This window comes from Diadema antillarum, unplaced genomic scaffold (genome assembly GCF_040938485.1).
Source record: "Diadema antillarum isolate AM-2024a unplaced genomic scaffold, OU_Dant_1.0 seq00001660_RagTag, whole genome shotgun sequence".
Taxonomy (NCBI): domain Eukaryota; kingdom Metazoa; phylum Echinodermata; class Echinoidea; order Diadematoida; family Diadematidae; genus Diadema; species Diadema antillarum.
The window spans coordinates 607,992-622,149 of NW_027272360.1; the positions used below are offsets into that span (position 1 = coordinate 607,992).

General features: G+C 34.9%; 1 protein-coding gene across 1 annotated transcript; it reads left to right on the plus strand.

Annotated features, from left to right (window-relative positions):
• The first annotated feature begins 4,662 nt into the window (after positions 1-4,662).
• Positions 4,663-5,664, plus strand: LOC139711474 (galanin receptor 2b-like). The gene has a single exon (XM_071623351.1). It carries the CDS (start codon positions 4,663-4,665, stop codon positions 5,662-5,664), a length of 1,002 nt encoding a protein of 333 aa, XP_071479452.1.
• The last annotated feature ends 8,494 nt before the right edge of the window (positions 5,665-14,158 follow it).

Genomic DNA, 14,158 nt, shown 5'->3' on the forward strand with positions numbered 1-14,158 from the left:
TCATTGTAAAACATATCGGTCATCAGCTTGGTAAGGAAAACAACTTTTAGAATATATGCAATTTTGTTAGCGTGAATGAATTGTGTAAGAAATTGGTTTCTATCTGTATCATACTACATTTTAGACATTCAAAATATGTCTATAAAGTAATGAATAACATAGTACATTGTGGGGGTATCGTTTCGAAGAGGATAATCTATAAAGTTTATGAAGATTTTCCCCCATTTCCCCATATTCCTATGTAAAATGCGGATAGGATTAATATAAAACGTGATTTTCTGCACAAGTGCCTATGAAAGATAGGAAAATCACAATAACAGCAACCTAATTTACAACTGTTGGGCATGACTTTCTTAAGTGTCATAGTAACAAGACCCTTTTCCCCCCTGTTTTGCCTTTACCATGAAAAGTAGGAAAGCTGAACAGGTTTCAAGAAAAATAAAGGGGAACATAGGGAACCAACTACAGTGCATTTAACATGAACATTCACCATTAGAAAGATCCCTTTCAAAAAAAAAGGGAAAATGACTGACATGTTCATTGCAGTTCACTCCACTAAAGCTCTAATACTTACTATTTATTTATTACAAATATAATTTCATGTACTATCAGCACTCAAATTTAGGATTTTCTGTTCTTCGATATAATCCCCGCGGTAAATAACATAATGAAATATCATAGGGCTCAATGTTCAGAAACACAATACTTTATTTTCATTTCATCGAACTCCAGGTTTTTAGAATTGTCATTATTTATCCAACTTTTTGTATATTAAAAGTTACAAAACCATCTCGTTGGACACATCTGTATTTCTTAAGATAAAAACCAAGCAACACTAGTTGCTCATTTTCAGGTGCAGTGGCCAAGAGTACTGCAGGAGTTCTTCGCATTTTATTCCGACACATATTTAAGGAGAAATGGAGAAATGTGGTATCATGTATGTAAGGAAAAATGAATTCAAAATCTAGTCATTTTAGTTTGAATCCACCTACCGACACAAGCACCACGCCGACAGACTGAAGTAAAAAACACGCTCGAATTATCTGTTGTTTGCCCCAATAACCAACTTGCGAAATTTTAAGTGACAGAAATTCTCCTGTAAGTATTGTGACCTGTGGAATATATCGTGACATTCAATTTGAGAAATTTTGTTATCACCCTTCGGATTATAACATTGGTTTGATACTAGTAGCTCCGTGCTCCTTCAGGTGGAAATGCTATCAAAGTGAAGCTCAGTCCTAGACATGTCATTTTTGTCATGTTTGTAGAAGAAACGCTGCTCTGACGGGGCTTCAATCCTTGCTCCGACTCTGTCTCTTGAATGGTACATTATGGAGTTTCTGACTTTGAACTCATTTTATATTCCACTAAATCAAGTCTAGAAATATCACTTATTTATTCTTATAAGTTCAACTTTTCTCCATCAGAAATTAACATCAGTCATACGAATGATAATTGTTTAATTGACTGTCTTTCCAACGAGCATGTACGATTTGATATCAATCTGAATTCGACTTCAGAAAAAAACCCAATCCTTTGAAATCCAAATCAACAGCTTGGAATCAATCAACAATAAGCATAAATGCTTTTGTAGAAGTTACGGAACAGAAATGATACGTCAGGCAAAGAAATGAAATCTTATGTAATTATAATGAAGAGCATGATGGTTTCGCTGCATGATCGTCCTATAGTCATTGTACATGGTAATGACTTTGGTACATTGTAATGCCCCCCCCCCCCCAAAAAAAAAAAAGTAAATGAATAGTTTAAACGCAAGTGAGTTCTTTCTAAGCATATGCGAAGAAGTGTAATCTACTTCGGTGGTAGAAAACTCATACATCAGACACATTGCTTTAAGTGATGGAAACAAAAATCAGGAGCAAAAGCAGAGCGTTTGCCGTTTTGATATTCTATCAGCGAATGCATTGATTACTGGGGGAAATACTACTAATAGATGTTCAATTTTGCTGATTTTGCTGAAATCATTATTATGAAACTGAATTACTACGTAATAAAAAGAGTATATTTGTGTGCAAATTTGTCTATTGGTCTACAAAAATATGTGTGGTGCTTGACTATATATGCACTGACTGAAATTGATGGCAACTATAAATACAACCCACGGTGGTGCAGATTTAAAAGTATGACCTTCACTTTCATCATGTCAATCCCAATGCATCATGTGGCAATGTTTGTATTTTTACTGTTTTATTTCTGCATTCAATCTAATACAAATTGAATGCAAATATCAAGACTCAGAGACAAAAAATAATAAGTGCAGTGATTTCAATAATGATAAGATAACAGTACACAAATAAACTCCTCAAAAAAGTCCTGCAATTCCAATTTGATGTATCATATTTCTCTTGAACTATATCATTTCATTCAAATGTGACATCATAAGAAAGCCTGATTAATTTTCTTTACAACGGTAACTCACTGTCTTGTTTACTTTATGCATTCCTGGAATGCACAGTACGACTTAGTATGAGGAAAGGTCAAATGTGAAATAATGCAAAACAGAGCAAACATGTTACGACACAACAGTATGATTCCCATTTGCTTTGTCGTTTCAGGTAATGAATGTGCATGAAAAGAATGCATTCTGAGATTATCATTAGATTCCAGGCTTCATCCACGAATTAAAGTCTGCAGTAGTATCTGTAGATTAAATTAAAATAAAGGTTGACCAAACAATCATCTAATGTCTAGGAAATTGAAATTTTTGAAAGTGCTCGAATTTCAGCATTGCTTATTCCAGTGTTTTTCTTTTCATTTAAACTCTACATTATCAACAGCAGAATTATTGCGACTTTTCACTTTTGATCTGTCCCCATACTCAGCTGTTTTGCATATTCAAAGAACATCCAATCATAGCAAGTGAGGTGTCATTTTAAAGATAATTAATCATGCTTTCTTATGATGTCTTATCTAATGAAGATAATGCGGATATAAGAGAAATATATAATATCAAACTTTCATTGCAGAACTTATTTTGAGGAGTTTAGATAAACATCAACAATGGTATATTGTGCAGTAAATATATCCAAAATATGTAAATAAGATGCAAAGTAGACCTGAAGTATTTTCTAGTAAATATCAGAGATAACTGAATGCAGGAGACCGCCATCGTGTGCGATTAAACTTGAATTGAATGGGGTCTTATTAATGAATTGAATGGATATGACTGGCATTACGTGCATTCAAGTATTGTGCGTATTTGCGTCAATCACCGAATTGGTCGAGGCTATTAAATCCAGATTTATGGGGAAAATACTATTATGTTCATAAGAATTTGGCAAAAAATACCGAATAAAGATGTTCAATGCTGGCCTGTGTTCCGTGAGTTCACGTAAAACATTCTTATTGGTCTTAGTAATCATCTCATTTTCTGGAGAATACAAAGAAGAAGAATCAATAGCTCACCACTAGTGTCGAAAACACTCCAGGCGTTTTATTATTATCTTTTTAATAAAATATCAGAAAGAGTTTTCCTGAAAATGATTACTACCATTCAGGGATAGACAGAGAGATGAAATCCATTCATAGTAAAGGTGCATCTGTTATGCTATTTCTATACTTATTTTTATCCTACACTAAAAATCTTCGGTTGAATGAAACATGATTGGTGGCAAGTTTTAAAAAGCTCAGAGTGTTCGACAATGCTACAATCATGACAAAGGGAAATCTAAGTGATGCGTAAGTGATCAAAACTTACTCTTTACACTCGTTACACGCTGATTTCAGCCGAGGTCAGCGAATAATGATTGAAGATCCGCGGCGCTTTTTATCCTCTGCAAAATTTATTTGTGGCGTCTACCACTACTAGTACCGTGTGGCGTAGAATGGAATTTTAAGCTCTCTCTCTCACACACTCACAGAAACACACACACACACACACACACACACACACACACACACACACACACACACACACAACACCACAATAAAATTGTTCCAAGAGCTCACGTAAAACATTCTTATTGGTCTATAATGGAATCTTCTCATTTTCCGCAAAATACGAAGAAGAAGAATCAATAGCTCACCACTATAAAGTTTTGAACACACTCCAGGCGTTTTATAATTATCTTTTTAATAAAGTATCAGAAAGAGTTTTCCTGAAAACGATTCCTACCATTCAGGGATAGACAGAGAGATGAAATCCATTCATAGTCAAGGTGCATCTTTTATGCTATTTCCATATTTTATTGTTATCCTACACTGAAATCCTTCTGTTGAATGAAACATGATTGGTGGCAAGTTTTAAAAAGCTCAGAGTGTTCGACAATGCTACTATCATGACAAAGGGAAATCAAAGTGATGCGTACGTGATCAAAACTTACTCTTTACACTCGTTACACGCTGATTTCAGCCGAGGTCAGCGAATAATGATTGAAGATCCGCGGCGCTTTTTATCCTCTGCAAAATTTATTGGTGGCATCTACCACTACTAGTACCGTGTGGTGTAGAATGGAATTTAAAGCTCACACGCTCACACACACACACACACACATACACACACACACACATACGCACACACACACACACAACACCACAAAAATCGTATATAAGCATTGTGCACGCGAGGTTTCGTGTTACAGATGGACATTGACAGTTTCTGTTGTTTTGGGTAGTAAATCGAAAAAAATACCCGTCTTTAAAATGAATACTACGTCGCAGTATTCGAATGATGATGGAGGAGTCGAGATAGACCTATCGCGACCAACCTTCATCATATACAGTTGCTTTGGCGTTATAGGTATTATCGGTAACGGGGTCGTTCTCTTCGTCATCGCAAGAGTCAAGGAACTCCGCGATACCACCAATCTCCTCATCGCCAACCAATCCCTCATCGACTTTACGTCGTCTCTCCTGCTCTTGGCGTTGTTCGTGGCGCCACTGCCTCCTCTGCCTGAAGACAACCAACTCCTGGCGCGCTTTCTCTGCGGCTTCTGGTACACGCAGTATCCCTTCTGGGCCTCATTTCCCGCATCTGGCACGAACCTGATGATCCTAACCGCAGAGCGGTATCTCGCTGTCGTTTATCCGATTCACTACCGAAACAAGATGAGACCGCGCATTGCCGTTTTTATCTTCGTCCTGCCGTGGATGTGTGGCTTTTTGTACATGAGCTATCTTCCGTTCCTAACCAATGTGGACGGTAACATTTGTTTCCAGTTCCTCTGGCCGAGTGAGGCAATGCAGCCGGCTGTGGGCATTTGCACCTTCATCCTCTTCTTCTTTCTACCCTTTGCCATTATGACAGCCATGTACATCCATATTGTTAAGATTCTTCGCGGACGCAACGACATTTTAGCAGTCAAAAACGCAGGTGCGGTTCACCAAGTCCGGGATTATCGTGAGGTCGCCCGCAGGAACATGGTCAAGACCATGCTCATCTTGTGTGTCTCGTACGGAGTCTGCTGGGCGCCGAACCACATCATCTACCTCTTCTATTGCCTCGGGGGCGATGTCGACTTCAATGGGGTCATCTATTACGTAACAGTCTGCGTCGCCTTCATCAACATCTGGACAAATCCATTCATCTACACCCTGCAGTACAGGAAGTTTCAAAGAGGGCTTGCGAGTGCTTTCGGTTGCCGGAAAAATGCTGCGTTGAATGTGGCAACCACTGATGGTGGAGCGGTCGACAAACGGCCCTAAAACCAGCTTACATGAAGCTTCACATTCCACCCTTTTCACTCGGTAAGGGAAACATTTAATTTCAGCAGCTCTATAGTGTGCATTTTAAACAGTGAGAATCTTCATACCAGTAAAATGTTTATCAGATGGTTGTGTTTCCTGCACAACAAATATAGTATTAAAACAATATAATAAACAATTATAGAGCGAAACCCAAGCAGAATTATTAAAATTCAAACAAAACAGGTTAAACGAAATCTTACGCAAAGAAGAGCTTTGAAAAAAAAAAGGATTACATACTAAAAGCAAAATTGAGTTAAAAAGTGACAGTTTTGCAAGTTATGATTACTCGCACTAACCCAAGCTTTATAAAGTTTGCTCAATAAATGTATTTATATCTTTGCATCTGGCAATAACAATTGCTTCAAACGACAAAAAAGTAGAAAGTTTATCCGTACTTTAAAGCTAAAAAGATAGAGATATAAAGGTTCATGTACATGACTATCTACCGCGATCTTGTGGCAGGAAATGAATTTATTTGAGTGTATGATTTGACCAACACATTCTGTGAAGCTTATTATACGATATGATATTCATACAATTATTTTGATGCACAATCGCGTGTGAAGTATACAATCATACAACTACAATAAATTAGATAGCTGAACAATGATAGCATTGCAATGAAAATTGTTCTAAAAAGTATATTCGAACAGGGAAATGTCCAGTATAAAAATGCAGAATAAATACATGAAAAGAGACTATTCAACTTGATTACGGGATTCCAAGGTTTCTGGAATCGCCTTACTAAGAGCTATTATTTTGAAAACATTACATGCAATTTAACTATAGTGTCATGGCGCAGAATGATTTCAACCCTTATTTCCATGATTTTGGAGCTCAAAACTGCCCGGATCTTCCATAAGTTGTTTTGTTTTTCCTTTCCTTTTTTGTTGGTGGGAGGATTCATCTATTAATCTGCCAACATTAAAAATAATATTTTGAAAGTGGTATGATGTGAATGATAATCGTTTATTTGATACGATTTTATCGCAATCGCAAGGCAGAGTACTACTTCTAGCAGCATATGGAGAAAAGAAAGTTTCATCAAACTTTGGTTCATGAAATTCGAATGCACTTAAACTGAAAAGGGAAGAACTGTGCAAAAGCCTATGTCTTGAAGAGTTTATGCGATTACTGACTATTGGACTGGAAGAAGGACTTCCATCTCCCTGGGCCGACCGAACTGAATCAGGTACAATGTTCGATTGAGTCACACTTCACGCGTGTCCCAGAATGATATTGATGCATTGTGTGGCACAAAAACAGGCAATCTGTCAATCAAAGTACAGATCGAGCTGTTGATGGGAATCTATCTAATTGCATGTTTAAGTTAATGATAATACTACAGATAAAATTTGTTCCTTATTCAATATTTAACCACCCACCGTTAAAATAATGAAAATTAAATGCCCAAGAAAGTGTTTTTTGCTCTCTCATATGGCTCTGTTGTTTGTACTTGTGTATATATAATTTTTGTTTTTTGGTTGAAATAAGTGTCATTGAACCGGACTGTCTGTACTGCACTGCCTTAACAATCATAGCTAGGTTCTAAAGTTCGCTTTTCATCTATTTCAAAGGGGATCGTCATGATCAGATTAATTATGCAAAAGTGAAATGTATACAAATCATTTTTGGGGGGGCTAAAATGACATTGTCATGCTTTTTTTAAAAGTCTTTTTCCTATTTTCTGTTTCGATCACATCCCAAAATACAGATTCTTGTGACCGTGCGTCTCCTCTCTTAAGCTGAATTATAACTTACGATGATTGGTGTTCAGTTGGTAATACTAAACACGAGGCTATGGCTCTTAAGAAGTCTTTAGTTTCACATTTGTGGAAAGTAGCACGGTTCTTTTTAAATTTCTCAACTTCCATTTAGTAAGATTCTTCCATTCTGTTTAATTTAAGTTCACTCTTCAAATTTCAGTTAATTTGAATATGAAGCGGAACTGGTAACTCCTTAACTTTAAAGATCGTTTGCAGGTGGACATAATTACATATAGTTTTTAAATATTGTGCAAACGTGTATAATCTTTATGATGAGGGAAATAAGACCTTGGTCTGCACAGAAGCACAAACTGGTTCTTTTTAAAGAAGTTTATAACCAAGCAAACTTACGATAAATCTTCCAAAAAAAAAAGAGTATCTATCCACACAAGAGTGCTATTAAGGATTTTCAGAGAGGACAAGGACTTTATGTATACGAAGTACACTGTGAACTAGCGCCACCTACTGATATTTTTTTTTCCGCTGTCACCAGACGAACATACATGTATTTTATTCAAGGCACGCCGCAGGAACCATTTTCAGAATCTACTGTTTATGATGTGTTTGAAGTGTGGAGAAAGGTCATGGCTTGAAAAAATATATATATGAGATGTAGCGGATACGCAGAAAGTCCGACAAATCATGAAAAATTGTCAAATTAGTTTAAGCCATGTTGAACTCGCCACAGGACGGAGTGTTTACACCACACATCCTTAATGTTTTCATATATTACAGTCACTGAATTGCGATGGCAAAACAATGGTATCGCAGAACTTTTCAGTTAAAAACGAATATATGTATACATATATATAATTTTTTTTTTTAAATTCGAGGTCCATTTCATGCTAATCTTTTACTCGAATAAAGTGTGCGTCTTCATGAGAGAGTAAAGTGCATAATAGAATTGAACAATCCAAAGACAAACCATCTATTACTGATTTATATAGAAAAACGGTGTATATACCTATATATATATATATATATATATATATACATATAATGCTTTGATTTTAGTGGAGAAATATACGATACAGCAAGAAAAGGCGGCAATGCTCGTCGAGAAGGTAATCTCAGATCGTGTGCATGGTGTTTACAAGTTGATAGAGCTTTACAGAGGAAATCCATCCCCTAAAATATATACATTTCAAAAGAAAGAGAAAATTGTTCCCTACAGAACTATACAAAAATGAGAAAAATCGGATAAGAAATATTAATGACATTTAGAAATTACACATTTTTTCGGAAAACATTCCTTGACTATAGTTCTGATAAATGTTAAAACCAGCAATTTGACAATGTCATGATCTCACAATTTCCTACTGATTTCATATACAGAAATGAAAACAAAGATATAAATATATATATATATACATGTATACATATCTATATATAAATATAAATAAATAAATAAATATATATATATATATATATATATATATATATATATATATATATATTTCAGCTGTATGAATATAAAACTTGTCCTAAAACCACCAAAAATGAAAAGGAGCAAATGTCAACTCTGATATATCTCGGTATGGTAACATGCTTTACTTACATTAGCTCAAAATAACAATTTTTCTGAATTTCATATATAATATACATGAACAATTTTGAGGGTATGACATCACCAACTCACTCATTTAGATATTCATGAGGACTTGTCAAGAAATGTTTTCCGAAAAACTGTAGAATTCCAAATTGTCATATCTCCTTTTAATATTTCTTATCCACTTTTTGTTACATTTGTATCATTCTGTAGAGAATATTTTTCTCTTTCTTTTAAAGTTTATTCATTTTTGGGACGGATTTCTTCTGTTAGTATAGAATGTCGTGCTTTAGACAGGTGGAGCATAATATATTCCACTGAAAACAACAACAAACAAACCATAAAATGCATATATTCCATCCAAAATAACAGACCAGTTGGGTAATGTATTCAAATTTTACGCATACTTTGTTCACAAAAGTTGCCTTCAACAAACTTAAAGATTGCCGGAGGCTTGCCCTACCTGTCCTATCAACAACTAGGTGAATTCCTGCCGATGGAACCTAATAGGAAGGAGCAGGTGAATAAGGAAAAGAAACATCCCGAAAGTTTAACACGTTACAGAAACTGTCTATTGGAAAGAACACAGAAGTAAAAGCACTTTGTGTGGTAAAATGGTTCATATACACTCAGCAAAAAAAGAAAGTAAACACTTTTTCGAGTTCATATTTTTTATAGAATATTTTGATGAAAATCAATGTATTATATACCATATCAAAGGTAATTTAATTAGCTATCAAGTTTATAGCTTAAATCAAAAGGAAACTTTACGCATGAGTGAACATATTCATTTTTGCCCACCAAGGCACAAAAGTAAAAATTGCAAAATTTGACAAGTTGTCTCTCATTTGGCAATGTCCTTCAAGATAACAATGACAACAAAAAGCCAGTTTAACACAATGAGAGACATGAATGAAATAGCAAACAAGAAGGTTTTGTTCTCTTTTTTTCTTTGTAACATCAAACAAAAACAAAATGGGGAAACTAAAGGGGGAAAATAAGGATTTTCTGTCAGCTTAAACTTCAAATGACATAGGGAGTAATGGCATACAGATGATTAAATAAACAGAATTTCTTTATTTTATTCTCTATTTAGTAATTTAAGGATTCATGAGATGAATTTAAGAACCAAATATCATCTACAAGTTTTCCAATTTCAAAAGAAATTGAAATTTCGACCATTTTCGTTAATATTGCTTCTTCTCTTTATTTCATTTGAATAGGGGTTTGACCAAAGATTCTTCATTTTTCTCCCTTAGTTTTGGCCTTTATTGATATTTTGGGCTTCAAAGATATCATAGAGATCAAAGGTTTGCTTTATCAACTTAAGTAATGTATCTAATTGTGTTAAATTTGTCTTTTGTTCTTATTGTTACACGGAAGAGCACTTGCACATGAATAACAACTTGTTCATTTTTGCAATTTTTGCTTTTGTGCCTTGGAAGAGAAAAACAAAGGTGTTCACTCATGCGTAAAGTTTCCCTTTTTAGTGACCTACTAGGCTGATAGCCAATTAAATTACCTTCAATATGGTATATAACACATTAACTTTTATCCAAATATTCTATGAGAAATATAAACTTGAAAAAATGTTTACTTTCTTTTTTTGCTGAGTGTTTCGTTTATTATATAATTATGTATGTATGTATATAATCACTATAATATACACACACACAATTGCTAACAAAACTTGCGCGCGAGACGTGACTGCGATGTTGAGCTGCAACCCCTTTAATTGAGCTTTATGGGCTGGTCGCCCTTCATCAGATCTACAATGACAATGTGTTACAATTGTTACACACACACACGCACACAAATGTGATGTGAATGTTATTAATAACATTCACATCACATTTGTGTGCGTGTGTGTGTGTGTGTGTGTGTGTGTGTGTGTGTAGGTGTTCTGTGATTGGGATCGTTCCCATTTAATCCATTATAAACTTCAAATACTCATTTTTTGGAACATCCAGCAACATAACAAACTTCCATTTTTAATGTAGATGTATGTATGATGTATTATTATTTATGTGTCATTGGGAAGATTGAACGCTTGTTGAAGTAAATGTGAGATGGGGGTATGTAATGGTAGGTATGTATGAAAATATATCCATGTGTATGATTTATTCATGTACACGGATTAGTTGATATATATATATATATATGTGTATAACAGGAAAGGTATTAATTTGTAGAAATTGAAAATGAAAATTCACATTATATATATTATATATATATATATATATATATATATATATATATATACGTAAAATACATATGCACACACGATTACAAGATTCAATAATAACTACAAAGTTTTCGTACCTTCATATAATTATTATCAAATATATCAACTATCTCAGGGTTGAACATTAGCGGTGTCCCGGTGGTCAACGGAGATTAAAACTGGATGTCGCTCCATCAAGTTTCGAAAAAGGCCTTCTTTTGGGGGCCCGATGCTAGGGCAGCTAAAATTCAAAATGAATTCCTTTTAGTTCGGGCCACTAAAATGTCATATACAAAGATTGTATTGGCCCGCCCGGGCTACGCGAGAAAACAATAATCAAGTTACTGTTGAGCCCTGATACCATATAACAAGAAATCAAACTTGATTTAGACGCTGGATTTTCCTTTTTCTTATCTTCCGTGTTACGAGCCATTAACGTGTTATCCTGAAACCATTGTTTCGGGATACCATTAAACTTCAATCCTGACAAGTTCAAATGAGATATAGCATGTTCGACCTTGGTTCTCGAAGCGTTTGCCCGAGACAGAAAACAGTAAATCAACTGACACTCTGCCTACCTGCATGATATCAGTGAACCACACATGCCTGTGTGTGTGTGTGTGTGTGTGTGTGTGTGTCTGTGTGTGTGTGTGTGTATGTGTGTAAGGGGTATAATCTCAGTCTTTGATTTGTGTCGGAATGCCCTTTTGCATGAGTTTCAAATAATGTTTCATCATCATTTTATTTTCAATTGCATTTTATAAATAGCATTATATCAATCTATCATTCATATACAGAAGGTAGAGAAGTATCATTCGCTCACCAAAGCAAACCGTCCTAAACGGGTTAATAACCACTAAAAAGTGTTGCTGCAGAGTCACAGCGTAAATGCATTTACCAAGGAGGGTTGCTACATAGGCGAGCTTATGGTACCTTCTTGCACTGACAGAGATAGAAACATTATGCTCTACAAATACATTTTGAATCAGTTTACAAAAGTCTGCAACAACTCTCTGCAATTAAACTGTTTGGACAATGACCTGGTGTCGTGATGAAACTCTGGTATTCCAAGTACCACAACGTCTCATACTAACTCCAGGAATGCAAACCAAGAATACAAGGGAGGTATGTTTCAAACAGGTAATACTTGTATGAATTACTGCTCATGACGTTTTTCTTGAATGAGAGATGTAGCAGTCTCGAACAGCAAAAATATATAGATGCTATCCCCTTACTGTGTCTTTGTAAAAGCACACCAGATATTATTATTTGAGTTTTTTAATTTTATTTAGCAGCGTAGACATCAGCTGCACTGTTTCTTTTCTAAATATGCTGCTTACTAATATAATCATTTGCATTTTCTCATTATCTTCTTTCGGGTAAACCAAAATACATTTTGTGATAGAAAAAAAAAATTATCATTTTCCGTCATACATGATGTCTCACGTTAACAAAAAGTTTCGATTTTCTGTGCCATTACTGATTACACAAGAACTTCTCTTGTCAAATTTTTGTTCAGGATACAGATATTCCATTTGATATTCTATTAAATATTCTGAAAATCAATCCTACTACTGTGTATGTACTGTGTATTCATACTACTCCATTATACTCTAACCATACTACAGCTAGCAGTGACTTTCATCTCATGTCCAAACCAGCAATACAGCAATGCGATGTCTGCACTATTTCAACGGCAATGAAAGTCATCAAACAAGGATATCCTCAGATGACTTGATCGATAACGAAAACAGTGCGTGGTGTGGATTTGATCAACCTTCTAATTCTTCCCTTTTTCACCAACGTGGAAGGAGAAAAAAGTCACGTATTATCCATGGGTATGCCTCAAATTGGTGTCAACAACAAGAACAACAACAACAACAACAATAACAGAAATTAAAGAGATAATGCACATAAACTTCTCAGTCAAAAGACATAAACTGTAAAAATATTTATTCAGGAAATTCAAAGAACTATGACTATGGTAAGCTAATGATGCTACAATGTTTTCTTCCTCTTCCTCAAAACGTTCTTGAAATCTATCTTGCGTATTTTCTCCTTTTTTTGTGACAAAATTATGCCCCAAATATGGTGAAAAAAGTCATCATTCTGGAATGCCATGTTCTAACGAGATCAATTTGCGTGGTTATATGCAGTGTTGTAAATAAAGGAGAATCAACTTCATACCAACAATCCGCTCTTTGTTCGCTAATAATTTTCTTTGAAGGAAAAGAAAAAGAAACTACCACCATTACACATCAAATTGATGTGAATTATATCTCTACAAATAAATAATGTATTGTATCAACGATATAAAAAGAGCGGAGAGTGTAGGTTTCATCAGTTTACATATATATATATATATATATATATATATATATATATACAGTATATATATATATATATATATATATATATATATGTGTGTGTGTGTGTGTGTGTTTGTGTGTGTGTATGTATTTTATTATTTTGTATTTCCAGTACCAGAAGCTCGTTTAAATCTTTTATTTCTCCAAAACCTGGACATTCATCTTCAGTCAGATCAACGTAGCCTATCAAAATGTCAAGTACAAAGCTACCTCCGGGATGTTACATTCAACAATTATTGAACGTTTGATCAATGACATATTAGAGCCACTTATGATACCCGAGATTCAATAGAGAATAGGCGATTGATAAAGTCCCATAGAAAGAGACAGAGAGAGAGAGAGAGAGAGATGTCTACAAACGAAAAATCTTTGCAACTTAATGGGCTTTTTCATCAACACATTTTCCCCTTTCAAAGTCGTTATTAAGGAATAGATTAGATAGTGGTTGCTCTGAACGATTTTCAAGGACACTTCTACTGTAAACAATAAATTCCAACCTTCGCGCGGCTTTAGGAGGTTTTTGAAATGCAAACAAACACAATCT